Source organism: Diabrotica virgifera, chromosome 6, assembly GCF_917563875.1.
Source record: "Diabrotica virgifera virgifera chromosome 6, PGI_DIABVI_V3a".
NCBI classification, from domain to species: domain Eukaryota; kingdom Metazoa; phylum Arthropoda; class Insecta; order Coleoptera; family Chrysomelidae; genus Diabrotica; species Diabrotica virgifera.
In genome coordinates, this window is record NC_065448.1 from 4,319,357 (window position 1) to 4,334,157 (window position 14,801).

At 36.4% G+C, this 14,801-nt stretch overlaps 2 protein-coding genes across 5 annotated transcripts in view; one reads left to right on the top strand and one right to left on the bottom strand.

Annotated features, from left to right (window-relative positions):
* LOC114327054 (85/88 kDa calcium-independent phospholipase A2) overlaps window positions 1–14,581 on the bottom strand; it is an 80,635-nt gene extending 66,054 nt beyond the window's left edge. The window contains exons 1-2 of one of the 3 annotated variants that reach the window (XM_050654233.1): window positions 13,980–14,559; window positions 10,374–10,402 (exon numbers count right to left, since the gene is read on the bottom strand). Coding sequence is in view for 1 of the 3 variants with exons in the window: in XM_050654231.1 (XP_050510188.1) it covers window positions 6,325–10,032 (3,708 nt within the window). In the remaining 2 variants the exon portion in view is untranslated. Of the gene's footprint in view, window positions 1–5,632; window positions 10,403–13,979 lie in introns of those variants that run through there. The other 2 variants (XM_050654231.1, XM_050654234.1) reach the window with 2 other exon arrangements.
* The window catches only part of LOC114327057 (eukaryotic translation initiation factor 3 subunit L), a 47,912-nt gene that overhangs the window by 13,816 nt on the left and 19,295 nt on the right, over window positions 1–14,801 (top strand). The window contains exon 1 of one of the 2 annotated variants that reach the window (XM_050654235.1): window positions 6,438–6,443. The exons of the other annotated variant lie outside the window; for it this stretch is intronic. The gene's annotated coding sequence lies outside the window, so the exon portion shown is untranslated. Of the gene's footprint in view, window positions 1–6,437; window positions 6,444–14,801 lie in introns of those variants that run through there. 2 annotated transcript variants of the gene reach the window in all.

The window sequence follows — 14,801 nt, forward strand, 5'->3', positions numbered from 1 at the left end:
AAAACATGCAATGGTTTTGTAAGAGTACAGATACACCTTTTAAGTAGAATATTGGGTATTCCATCAGGACCTAATGTAGTTTTACTAGGTAAACGCAAAATTTTATTATAAATTTCTTGTATAGAAATGTCTGCAAAGTCAATATTTTGTGAACAATTTTCAGGTAAAACTAAATTATTCACAGAACTATTTTGGTCTCCAGGAGTGTAGACTGTCTGAAAGTATTCCTTAAAAAGGTTCACAATGTCTTGGCCATTTTCTGCCAACTCTTCATTATACTGCATTGAGTGTGGTAGTGAGTGATTAGACTTTAGGTCGCGCACATACTTCCAAAAGTACCTAGGATTAGTTTTGAACTCATTATTTACATGAGATATATACTGCGACCAACATACTTCTCTGACTCGTTTGCATTCTGTACGTAGTTGACAAAATCTTAGGTAATCTGAATGTAATTGTGATTTACTGTAAGTTTTATGCATTTTTCTCTTATGAGATGTTATGTATCGCAATTCTGTTGAATTAATTATAGTGATAATATCTTTTCCACCAAACGTATGCTTGTAGATATTCTGCAGTTCAAAGTTATATCTACGCCTCCATATTCCGTTCTCACAGACCGCTCCGAATATCTTATGTAGCACCTTTCTTTCAAAAATCGATAGAGCGGATTCATCTGTTTTAGTTAGCGTCCATGCCTCTGATCCATATGTGAGAACGGGGACTATCAATGTTCTATACAGCCTTATACGAGTTTTTTGAGACAAACGTTTGTTAGCTAAGTACTTTGATAGACTATGATAACACCTGTTTGCAATTATTATTCGTCTTTTTATTTCCCCTGATGTGTTATTATTGACTCTTTGACCGCTTCGAAGTTTTGGTCATTGATGATTAGATCTGCGTCAACCTTTCCAGCTCTTGTGTTTGTGTTAGTCGCCATGAATTTGGTTTTATTTCGATTTATATGTAACCCCATTCGTTCTGCTGCTTCTACGAGCTCGGTTAGGATTTCCGCAGTTCTCGCTCTGGTTCTTGTTATAATGTCCACGTGCGTCGTCTGCATATGCTAGAATTTGGACAGATCTATTGAATATTGTTCCCCTGCTATCTATATTAGCGTCTCGTACGACCTTTTCTAATGCTATTATACTCATAGGCGCGCTAAATGTTGCAAAGTCAGTCACTTTCGATTTCTTGTTATAGAAAATCGATTTTTAGTAGTTCCAAAGTGACACAAAATCTAGGCATGGGATTAAAAAGTTTATTTGAAGAAAGTGTATTATTTTGTTCTTCTTAATGGCGGTACAGGCTCCTTTTTGCAATATTTTATTGTGTTATAGAGTAATTTCCACATACTAACATATTTCTCAAATTGGGCTCTGTACTGCCATTCTTTAGTATATTACGAAGATGTGTGCCAAATATCTCGACAAAATATTCAAAATTACATCCGCAATCTTGGACCGCGACTTACGCGCACTACTGTTGCCTCTTACATCAAAGTAATTACAGAGAACTAATAAAATTGTTTAAGAAATACGATTTGGAATTTTCTAATTTACTTTCTGATTTGAAGCTATTTAGCGGGCGTGTCTAAAACAGTACATAATGAATTAATATAATCAATTAGTTACATTTTGAATAACGTTATTGAATCTGAGATTCAGAAAACCATTTGCTTTTCGCTAGAAGTAAATGAAACTACTGATATATCTGTGACTGAGGTGAGAAAGCACATAAGTCATTTTGCCTAGTTTTCAGTAGAAGCGATTTAAAATTCGCCGGGTACCGCTAAATCCGTTTTATAGCTGACAATTACGTATTACTTTATTTATTTGGTTTTAATTGTTGTTTTTATAATTATTCATCTCAATGTCTCCTACAAATATAGAACATTCTCCAAAATTTTCACCAGAAATGAAATAAAAAATGTGTCAAAAATGAATTTTATGACTTATGTCATTAGATCCCAAGCGTGTCTATGACTTATGTGTTATTGCACTTACAGAGAAGGGTTATTAAAATAATATTATTACATATAGTATCTTTTATTTGTTACAAAAAAAGGAAGTTTGTTAAAAAAATAAACATTAAAAAACTTAATGAAATATTTCAATATAATAACTTTATATTTAATCAGTATCTTCTTGGATACCTGGATAGTCCAGCAACGCTGTTTCACTCGATAGTAGATTTTCATAAAACCCGTGAAAAGTTGTAGGGATTAAGGGAAGCAAATCATGAAGATCCTTCTTTTTTTCTTTATTTATTGGCACATCCATCTTATATTTCAATGGGGGAACTAAATTTCCCAACCCATTTCGTCTAATAAAAGACATTTCCTTAAATGGCTCCTCTACATTTAACGATTTTTGAAAAATATTTTTCCATTATCCCCTTTTCTATAGTTCAGCCATTGCACGTCATGGCAGCGAAAAGTTTCTCCTTGCTCGTCTTTTTTCCTAAACACCAATGGCCCCCTTAACAGAGAAGCAAAATCGAAAAAATCCTTACGGGCCATCTCCACTACTTCAAATTTTGGACTTGTTGATCTGACCAGCTGATGCCAATCATGAGGAAGAAAAATTTCTTTATTCGATCTTTTCTTTTTTTTTCTCGATCATCGAGTGTGCTACATCTACCTCCATGTGGGTATGACCAGGTACCATAAACTTATGATCAACTACTTGCACGTTTACGTCTGACCTCTGTAATATTGACATAATCATGGATGAAACGTGTTTATTTTGCCCTCCACATGTATCGGAATAAAGCACAAAATGGGTAACTTCAGGAGGAAATTCTAGAAACACTTTATACAAGCACGATCCTACCTCATTGGCCCCTCGCTTTGCAGTACATTCGTGCCACATGAAATGCTTTGATTTCCCATTTTCATCCATTACAGTGAGGTTGAATGTCCATAGCTGTCGCTTGTAAAAAGCGACTGAAGACTTTAAAAAAGGGGTTGGTAGACATTGCTGAGGATCAAAAGTAAAACATTTCATTCCTTTAGTCTTTTGAGCTAAAAGCTTGTCTTATTTTTTAGTCTGATATGCCTGTTCAGCAGAGATTATAATGATTTTCCTTTTGTATTGCTGCAGATTCTTTATCTGCTCCATCGCCATCGGTGCATTTCAGTACGAAAAAGTACTGAAACACTTTTCAGTACTGAAAAGTAGCAGAGTGTGGGTCGGTTGGGCATGGGAAAATTTTGACAGCGTGGGAAAAAATTTATCTGCCACGCCCCACGCCACGCCCACCACAAAGCCACGCCCACCGCAAGCCACGCCCACCACAAAGCCACGCCCACCACAAAGCCACGCCCACCACAAAGCCACGCCCACAGACCAATGGTTGCCCACCGGCCAATGATTGCCCACCGACCAATGAGAAGGAAGCCTCGCCCACCCACAGCATCGCCCATAGACCAATGAGATCAAAGTCCAGCGACCAATGAGAACTTAGCCCCAATCACCGACCAATGAGAACGAAGCCCCCGCCCAACGACCAATGGGAACACAGCCAGGCCCACCTACGTCACAAACCCTCGCCTTCCAAGATGGCCTCCTCTTTATTTCGTTTATCGCAAAATATACAGGGTGTAGTCAGAAAGCCAAATAAGACACTTATCCATGAAGCACCTATCTGCCATCTGCGTTGTTATTGGTTCGTTTATTACATGTAAGACATTAAACGAAAGAGGAGCAATCACAAAGACATTAGCAAAAGAGCATTAGAGCATGTCTCCGACCTGACTGATCATATATTGTTGGAAAGAGGAAGGCATGTTACCATATAAACAAAGATGTCAGCAATGACAAAACGGCACTATATCATATCTTCGTGTCTATTGGTCCAATTCGTGTGAATATGGTCTCGTTGGGAAAAAGAGGGGATATTGAATATGTTAACATAAAAAACAAAGATGTCAGCAATGCCAAAACGACACTATATCTTCGTTGCTATTAATTTTAGCGCAACAGACATCGAAGGGAAGGAGAAACATGGCAACACTGCCAAAACGGTGATATATTAGTCCTATCACAGTTCTTCATCTTATCATGCCACCTGTCGGCTGCAACATGTAACTATGCTCAAACCATCTAGAAGAACGTATACCAGTCTTACAGTATGACCAAACCATCAAACATCCTATCACAGTTCTTCATCTTATCCTGCCACCTGTCGGCTGCAACATGTAACTATGCCCAAACCATCTAGAAGAACGTATACCAGTCTTACAGTATGACCAAACCATCAAACATCCTATCACAGTTCTTCATCTTATCATGCCACCTGTCGGCTGCAACATGTAACTATGCCCAAGCCCTCTAGAAGAACGTATACCATTCTTACAGTACGACCATCAAACATCCTATCACAGTTCTTCATCTTATCATGCCACCTGTCGGCTGCAACACGTAACTAATTGACATTGCCAAAACGGCATTACAACATATCTTCTTTGCTAATGATCCGATTTTGACGTATGGGATATCAAATGAAAGCGGTGGCGACACAGATGGCAACTGTCAATTCTTCTTCTGTCAACGTTCAACATTAATTGTCAATTCTTCTTCTTCTTTTCCGTATAGTGCCTAACAGAACGTGACAGTGCCTAACAGAACGTGACGTGCATAACGTCACGTGAATCACGCGACGTAAATAACGTGACCTGATGGTTTCTAATGGCCTCTAATGGTCTCTGCTACACTCTATTCCCTAATGGTATAGACTATTTATCTTTAAACCATCCTAACAGTGTACCTCTTTAACGTGATATTTTACCGTGAATGACGTAACGTGAATGACGTGACGTGAATAAGACATTGCCAAAACGGCACTATATCGTATCTTCGTTTCAATCATACATTCCTACAATGAACATATACCATTCTTACAGTATGACCAACAAACATCCTCGATCTCCCTCCAAGCATACATTCCTACAATGAACATATACCATTCTTACGCTGTGACCAAACCAGCAAACATCTCATGTACAAGTCTTTTCAGAAAAATGTGTATTATTTTTATGTAATTTACTGAATAGTTGCATACAATATTTTATCTACGGCAAGTGGGTAGTATTAATTTTACAGTTTGATATTAAAGATCTGTGATAAGAATATATGAGGGCCATAGACGGTTCTTTAATAGCCATCAGGCAACAATTTCCCCTGATCATGTTTATAAAACATACGGAATGCACTGTATATACTAACCCAAGCTGACAACATACTTTGCAGATATGGATTACGATCAGCTTATAGGTTTATGTACAATTCCCTTCGTAAAGGTACATAGGCGTGCATCCGTGCGGGTTAAAAGTCGACCGTCCTTTTTATACTCCAAAAGGAGGACCATATTTAAAGGTATTATGTATCAGATATATTGAGAAAAAAAATTATATACACTTAGAGTATACCTAGGTAGAAAAAAAACTTTTGTTAATGTATAAAGACATATCTAACAGTATTGTCGTAAAGAAAAAGCATGTCGTAAAGGTCGTCACGTTAAAGCTAACATAGCTCGTGCTGATTTTTTTTTCAAGGATAATCTGAAACAAAGGTTACTCGTGTTGATTTCCAAGGCACCCATGAGGTACAACACATACCTCGTTGGTGTTTTATCGTGGACACCATCCCCTAGAGGCCTACAACCACCAAATTTCCTCAGAGGAATCAAATGTGATTCAATATATATATATATTTGTGATAGCATAGAACAAGCGATTGTTGCCCCACCTTCTAGTAAGTAACGAGCAAAGCTGTAATGATGTTACAAAATCACAAAGTGGTTCATAGCCGAAAACTGTTTATTGTATTTTAAAATACCGGAAATGGTTCAGCAGGTATCTTTTTATTAACATTATTTATAGTACATTTTTATAACGAATATCTTTTAGTGACCTTAACTGAACATCTTTTTTAAACATACAGGAAATGGTTCAGCAGACATCTTTTTATGATCTGATTGCCATCTTTTATAATGAGCGGCTACACGAGCAACGGACGTAACCAGAACGGCTCATTAATTTGCCAGTGGGCTATATATCAGATATCTTTTAATGGTCTTAACTGAACATCTTTTAAAGATGTTTAATCATGTAGGACAAACGACAACTCACTACAACTTTTTAGTAACCCACTTTTCAGTGTGACAGACGATCGGTTGTATCGCAGAGGAAAAAGCATCCACTGTTGACAAAACAAAAAGTAATCTATTAATATATAACTTACTAATTAAAAATGTTGATTGTGAGTGTTAAACAGGTATAGTGTTAAAAAAATAAAAAAGCTGAGTCTGGGCTATAGTTTAAATTTTAAGTTTTTTATAACCATAAGGTACGGATGTAAAATCTTCAAAAAATTTTCTTTTTGCTGAGTTTGGTCTATATTTTTTTTCAAGGGTTTTTGTGATAACACAATGATCCTGTGTCCTTTGTATTTGTTTAGTCACCACAGAAACAGGGTCAGACTTCATAAGTACCATCTTCTTAATGGTATCGAAATTAACTAATTTAGATGCCTCATAATTTAGACAAATACCTTTAACCTTACAACAAATTTTTTCTTCACCGTTAGGCAAAGTGTATTTATATGCGTAATTTTTAGGCCCTCCAGAAACGAACTCTGAAATATACCCCCCACCCAACTCATCAGTTAAGTCACCTATACACTCACCTATTGGGAGATCAGGTAAGCCAGCCTTGGAAAGGTAAATAGACGAATCTGTGTCGTAATATTTTGCCCGAGACCCAATAATCTCCAGATAAGAGTACAATTTGAGACGAGCCAGAGCCGTAACGTATGATGCCAGAACAACATTAACTGCTGACGACATTGAGTACGCCTCCTTCACATACTCCCACGTAACAACCAGTGTGTCCTCATTTACAGGGATCACCGTATTAACCTGAATGGATGGATTAATCAACATAGCAAAAAATTCTCCAGGCTTGTTTATTATGGATGTTTTAGGGAGGTTCTCTCGCTGAGCGAACTTACCCCAGAAAGAATTGAGCATAAGCTTAGCCAACGACCTCAGACCAGGGTTCTCCGTTATGTCGGAAAACTCCAGCCTGACATCCTCCCTCTGAAGAAACTCCTCGATGTACCGGCTCTTTTCCTCATCCGATACACATCCTCGCGGCCACCCTGAAGCTTGTTGTTTCACTTTGATAAATTTGTTCATCATATCGGAAAAAAGACCTTTCTGAGATTTCGATAACTGTAAAGTATCATAGGACCATATCTCATAGGTCTCAAGTATTTTATAACCCTTTGATAAAGCTTTCACTACCTCCTCAATCACCCAAGTACCTGTTAGAGCCCGTTCATCATTCGAATGCTCACACTCTTCTTCCGCAAAGTCCTCTCCACACTTTCGGCATAAAACGAACATACATTTACTGTTCATCTTGGTAGGAAGAACAGGATGATAGAGGTTTGTAGGAGGAAGCACTTTACACTTTATTAATCCAGATAACTCAGTAATGTCTACAGCAGTGCATTCCTGTCCAATATATATTTTCTTTGGATGTCCGATTGGGAACTTTCCGTACTTGCATACCCACGGATAAAGCGAACAAACATCAACGTATTTAATTTTTTCACCATCTTTACACTTGTAATACTCTACAGTATTGCCTGTACGACCACCATATAAAGCATCTCTAGGATTCAAAGGTAAACTAGCCATAAGAGGATGCCCCTCGGTATACGCCTTTATCTCGGCCGTCAGCATTTTACGGAATTGACATTCCCATATTTCAACCACCTCATATCCTATTGATCTGAGATGCTTAACTTTAGCAATTGTTTTATCATGACGATTTTCCATACAATCTGAAGGATCGTCATGAAGGGGTGCAGTTCTATCTGTAGGGTAACAAGTAGGACAACCGTGGTAATAACAACCTTGAAAATCAAAGATGGTGTTTTCGTAAAGACCGTCCACCCTACAATTTCCAATAAGAGCTTCAGGTCCCCTGGCGGCATGCTGAATTTTAATACAGCGTTGCTTCTCTTCCCACAATAACCACTGCAAAGCTATTTTCGACTGATTATCTTTAAAACGATAGCCACCTTTTGGAATAAGGGCTATTGTGTTTGGTTGTAAGAAATTACGCCTGAATACCTTGTTACACGTCGATGCAACAGTTGTTGCCTCGAAAAACGGACAGACATTTGAAGTATCCATCAACTGTTTTCTGAAAGTGAGACAAGCCTTAGTCAAAATCTCAACATCGCTAATACAATATTCAACAATTTCCTTTTGAAAATCAAAAACGTATCCCTCATCTACTCTTTCAGCGTGCCACGCGATCAGCTTGTCACGTGCATCATCTTTTAAATTATCGGGATCGTAAAATTTTAGATCAGGCATAGGTCCAACATAAGATTGATTTTCCTCTCTGTTAAACAGATGTGGAAAATATCCCTTTTTCAACTCTGTCAACCCAAAAGCTTTAGGTAGAGCAGACAACGCCATTGGAAAGTAATTAAGACTATCGAGAAAACGAGCGTTACCAACAGCCATTGACACCAACTTTGTACCACGCATAATGAGATCAGGGGTTAAATCAGTCTTTGTTAAAATATAATTTAAAATAAATTGATGGTCGAAGCCTCCTCCATTGTGAGCTAACACGACAACATTCTTGAATTTTTTTCTAATTTGCAAAATATGATTCATAAAAAGACTTATTACGTCAAGACCCCTCAAAATCTTTTGGCGAAATCCACAAGATTGACAGAAAACTAATTTCATCTCAGGGAGACATTTGTAACAACGTTGATTAAATACACAGAGATTTGGTTCTTGAAGAAGCGAACCATCAGCCAATATCTTTTCCTGACTAGTTTCCAAATCATAAAATATAAATAGAAAATCGCTTGATGGAGGAAGACCAGAATCGGGCTGTATGTAACAAAGATGATCTGACGGACAATTTTTCTTACAAGTTTTACAGAAGACCTCACCACAGACATGACTTTTGGTGTAGATCTTGTAACAGGTCTTACACCTTTTGATTTTATCGCATACCGATCCTAGGTGAGCATTGAAACATGCCTTACCGTAGAAGTTTCGACCACATTGATCGCAGGGTATTTTCACGCAATCTTTGGAACAAGCTGGTGAACGACGACAAGCAAAACATGTACCACCACATCTGTGGTCGTTTTTGTTGTTAAACGGCTGGTGGCACTCCTCACAATAATAAATACAACAAAAAGCAGCTGTCAAAGAAGTGATCACGTTAAAGTGTCCTTCATGATACAAAAGATTTAACGCTGGACCATTAGTGTTACCACAGAACATAACGTCACGACCCTTGCTACCATAACTATACACCACAATTTTGTAATCTGTGAGGTGTCCCTGAAACTGTTGTAGTTCGGGTATTCCTGCCCCTCCGACAGGAATTGTTACATTAGCGGCTTCAATCAGTTGATGGGCTCTTTGTCCTTGTATTTTTCCAATATCTTGACGTACCTTCTTCCATTCTTGGTCCTTATCTACGTGAGCTTTTGCAACCACAAGAGCACGAGGTAAACAAAGATTATCCTTGTTTTTAATAACAACAGTTCCTCGCCTTTTCAAACACTCCTCGTTAAAGGAGTTATAAGCTCTTCCTCTCGGACCACCTTTTCCCGCGGGCAGTTTTACCGTCGTAATACCCAAACAAAATGTTTCGGTATTGAGGCCGGTGCTATTACTCTGATATATGGAACTAATCTTATCCCATATATCATCAACGGTCACTTCACAGGCAGGCTTGAACCTCATCCAACCCTGACCTCTGGCAAAGTCTTTCGAGCAAAAAGTGAAACCGACCTGATCGGTTGGTTCCAAACCTTCTGTTCCCTTAAGTACAATCTCCTCGATGGCCTTTTTTACCCATCCCACAGGTTCCTCACTCTGCGGCACATCCCTGATTTTAAATTCCAGAGTTCGTCCCTGGAGGCCAAATTTACGAATTTTCTTAAATGTATCTTTAGTGACTAAGAATTTGTTCATGTTTTCGTTATTAAAGGATGAGAAATACGAATTTTCTTAAATGTATCTTTAGTGACTAAGAATTTGTTCATGTTTTCGTTATTAAAGGATGAGAAATACGAATTTTCTTAAATGTATCTTTAGTGACTAAGAATGTGTTCATGTTTTCGTTATTAAAAAAAACTGACCAAATCAAACAACACTAAGTAATAACATAATAATAAATATTCAAAACTTAGAATTCAAAAAAATTAGAACCCAAACACTAAATATGTTTTAAAAATTTCAAAAAAAAAATTGTTTTCGACAAAATCAAAGTTTGCCACTCAACAGAGCACACTTCTGAACGATATAAAACTCACCAGAGCACACGTCTGAACGCTAGGAATATCTGAAACAGAATGAAGAAAATGCCGTAATGTAAGGTATTAAATATACTTCTAGTCGGACGGAAAACTAAATGTTATTATGTTATGCTCAAAAGGCCCCTGCAAAGTGTAGATTTGTGCTTGTTCTTCCATAAGAATCAATGTAAAAGTGCTGCATTTAAGACATTTATTGAACTTGGATACATTTTTCAAGGAAGTATCAGTACTACCAACATAAAAAGAAGCAGTACGGCCAACTTAGAACAAATATTACCAGAAAGTAAAAGATACTTTGTGATGATTAGATTGGAGCAGGCACATAAAATTATAAGTCGACTCATTCATAGTTAATTCTTCATTATTCTATCACAAGAAGGATTCATGGTTAGGAATTGAAAGTGGGTTTCATATAATTCTTCTTCCTGGTCTAGTTACGAAAATATTTGAAAAATGGGCAACATAATTATGATAGATGTCAGCTACTTAGCGAAAGATGTGGAAAATGTATGAAGAGAACCGATATACATATATCGAGATATGATGAATAAACACGACATTGAAAACTGTTCAGTTAGATTTGCATAACATTTCGGCGAGAAAACTCCCGCCACTTTCATCACTAACACACTCGATAACACAATAAGTTTTCATTCTTCGAATAACCGTCAAAGCAGGCACAGCAGTTGCTCCAGTATGAAACAGTACATTCAGTTAAACTTGATTAAGACATGTATCGAGCAAGAATTTATCCGAACCAGCTACGCAGGCGCGTGTTTACCGGCTAGTTTAATATTTCATGAAGTTGCCAGCCAGTATGGGATAAAGACAGAGGTGGTAGTAGGTGCAAAGTTCTACTCAAATGGAATTGTAATTACGCCCCATTTCTGGAATGAACATACGAACTAGTATACGGTCCAACAGATGCAATTACAAAACATCATCTACCTCATCAAATAGAATTTACGATGAAAAAAGGAATGTTATGTGTAAAAGCGGCGAAGACATAAAAATGTAGAATATTTATTATGATTTTCAGAAAAGCAAATCGACGACTGCCTATTTTAAAGAGGCTCCTGCAGGTCTGCTGGAAATACGAAAAAATATTTTTATTACTGTAGCAAAGATACTTAGGAAAAAATAAATAAATTTTTGAAGTAATTGTTTTTTATATACAACTCAGTTATTGACAATGACCTACTTAGCTATAAAACAAATAATTAAAGAATTAGGTTATATTGTTACAAACAATATATCACTTGTTAATAGGAAGTACGTCATTGATGCTTGTAGCAAAAAGGTTGTTGAGCGCAAAGAAAGTGTGATAGCAGAGAAAGAGAGAGAGAGATAGAGAGAGTTAGGTGCTGACACGTTCTGTCACGTTCTGTTAGGTGCTGACACGTTCTGTCACGTTATTTTACGTCACGTTCTGTCACGTTCTGTCACGTTCTGTTGAGTACTGTCACGTGATTTACGTCATTCACGTAACGCTCTGTTAGTTACTGTCACGTTCTGTTAGTTACTGTGACGTTCTGTGTCACGTGATTACTGCATGAAGTAAACTATGATTCAGCGTTATGTCTGAGGTTATACAGCGATAATTTAACGGTTAGCGCCAAGTCAGATGCAAGTCAGATGCTAGTCAGATGCAAGTCAGATGTATGCCAGATGCATGTTAGCTATATGTCAGATGCGAGTTAGCGGATATAGATAAAGGTGTTAACTAGAGAAACGGCATTCAGATACAAGAAAATTAACGGTGAACATCGTGTCAAGCAGCTTGCTAAGTTATTAAAAAAAGTATAATTCACTCAAAATAATAATGCAACGTGAACAACAACTCAAAACAGTTTTAACACCTAGTACTGAACCTCTTGGAGAACTAAACAATTATCTGAAAACTTCACATCAGACAGAGAAGCATGAAGAGACCAGCGGACACCAAAACAATCGTTTGAGAAATATGCGCCAGAAGGATGAAGAAAGCACAGATGAAGAAGAAGATGAACACCTTCAAAAATATTGGCATCATTCACCAGACCTTGATAGAGCTTATGGTCCACACTATGTTTGGAAAACTGATAAATGGCTAATGGGTGATATGGAAATCAAATTTGCTCCTAAGAATATACTGATTAACGATAGCAAGTACAAGGCTACTTGTGGGCTATATACTGTTATAATTTTATATGTATCCTCAAGACTTTACACCAAATGATAGCCTAAACTATAAAAAAAAAAATATTAGAAGTCACAGGTGTTCATAGAGATTCCCTAGGATATTTGAGGCATCAAGCATTCCCGGATAAATTTAATAAGATCATAAAACCTTTGTTTAAAAATAACTCAAACATGCGTCGAAGCCCCTGTGAAAATGTTCGGAAAACTGAGAAAAAACATCGTAAGAGTGTTGAACGCTCTGACCGACAATTTAAACAGCGCACAAGCATAGATTACGAGACATCATCGTTTAACCATTATGTCGTTGGACCTCTGGATAAAAATGTTAAAATAAATCGACTAGGGCATTTAGTTTTTAATTAAAAACTGTAATAATGTACTAGCATAAAAAAAATTTAAATAAAATAATAAAATGACTCATATTGTCTCTTATTTACTAACCCAATGCATTACAAAGAGTGTCAATATATTTTTAAAAATAAAAATAAGTTGGGTCGTACATAAAATAGAAAATGCAACACGATTATTATCACACTGTTAAAAATAAATACCAGCTACGCTTGGTCGTATATAAAATATAAATGACAGCTACGCTTCATTGTATATTGTTGAAAAACAAAAGTACGGTAGAATGCGGCATAAAAAGATACTGAAATAAATCATAAAATTGTTCAGAAATATACGGACAGGTGTTGCATCATACATGCCTGAAAAACATGAAATAAAACAAATTTATAAATCAAATTAGAAAATAAGAACTAAACGGTAAAATACTATTATCCTAATGCAGATAACAAGAAAAATGTGCTAAAAGAAGACGGAGTACCGCGCTAAATGTATCATAAAAAGTTACTATTCTTGAGTGTCCGGGAGTCGGCATACCACCGATTCGGGACCACATGGCGATTTTGGTGCATGAAAGTGGCCACGTATCGGCATACCGATTCTGGGCCATATGCGGATTCTAGACCATGAAAGTATTAGAACTAAATAGTAAAATATGATTATCTTAATGTAAAAACCTACCTCATTTATTTATGTAACAAGGAAATATTAAAAGATGAAAAAGTACAGTAGAAATGAGTCATAAACAGCTATTATTATTTTAGGGATAAAACGTAAAATCAGTTAAAAATATTAGCGACAGATACATCCTACGATATGATAAAAACAAGTAATAAAATTACTTATAATAAATCACATTGAATATAAGAATAAAATCACCTATAGTACACACATTTTATTTTAAGAGAAGTATATATAGATACCTAGAAGACCTGCAAACAAGTTGGGAAGAGAGAATTAAAACCAGTATTACCCATAGATGAAAGGAAACACATGTACATCCAAATTATTTAACAAAAATAGCAAACCAATAAATTCATAAAAACCATATGTAAAATAAACAGCAAAATCTCTTACCTTAATTGAATATTTTCCACTGAACACTGTAACTATACTGTAGAAACTGTCAGATGTCGACTGTGGTATATGCTCGTTTATTTCAGTATTTATAGGCGAAATTCACACAGCATGAACGTGATCAAATGAAATTGAATGTGTTTTGCAAAAACAAGACCTTATAGTTTTAAAAATATGTGATAACATTTACACAAATAACAACTGCGGTTACATGTTATCATCCGACTACATCCGGACTTTTAGCATTGTGGCTTGTCATATCTTTGGAGGTTAATATTAACAAAAATAACGTCTGCACTCTTTTCTTATCAACCATACACACCCGGCATGTTAACAAACAACTTAAAATATTTTTGTAAATATTTCAAATTATTCGATTTTTCATAATTTTGTACAAATATTTGTATCTTTGGAACGGATAATCAGAAATCAATGTATGACCCATCAAATTAAAGGATTTTGAATGACGAATTACGTTGTGATGTCTGTTTTAACACAATGTTCTGTATAAGGCCTTTTTTTGTACCATATAAGTACATTTTGTGTCAATATAGTACATTGAGAATTTGTAGTTTTTTGTCGTTTTCAGCCATAAATAATGACCGTAACACACTTGGTCAGTGATTTTCTTAATATGTATGAAAAGACCTTTCTAATGATATATTGCACGGAGCACTTGGTGCAAAATTGAGCGAATTAGGATTTGCTAGAGATCAAACTGCGATACGAGATTTTTCTATGCTAATGGCTTTGTTTTAACGTCAATAACAATAAATAAGCATTTACAGCTCAACCAAGTTATCCCTTAGGCCGTTATGGCAA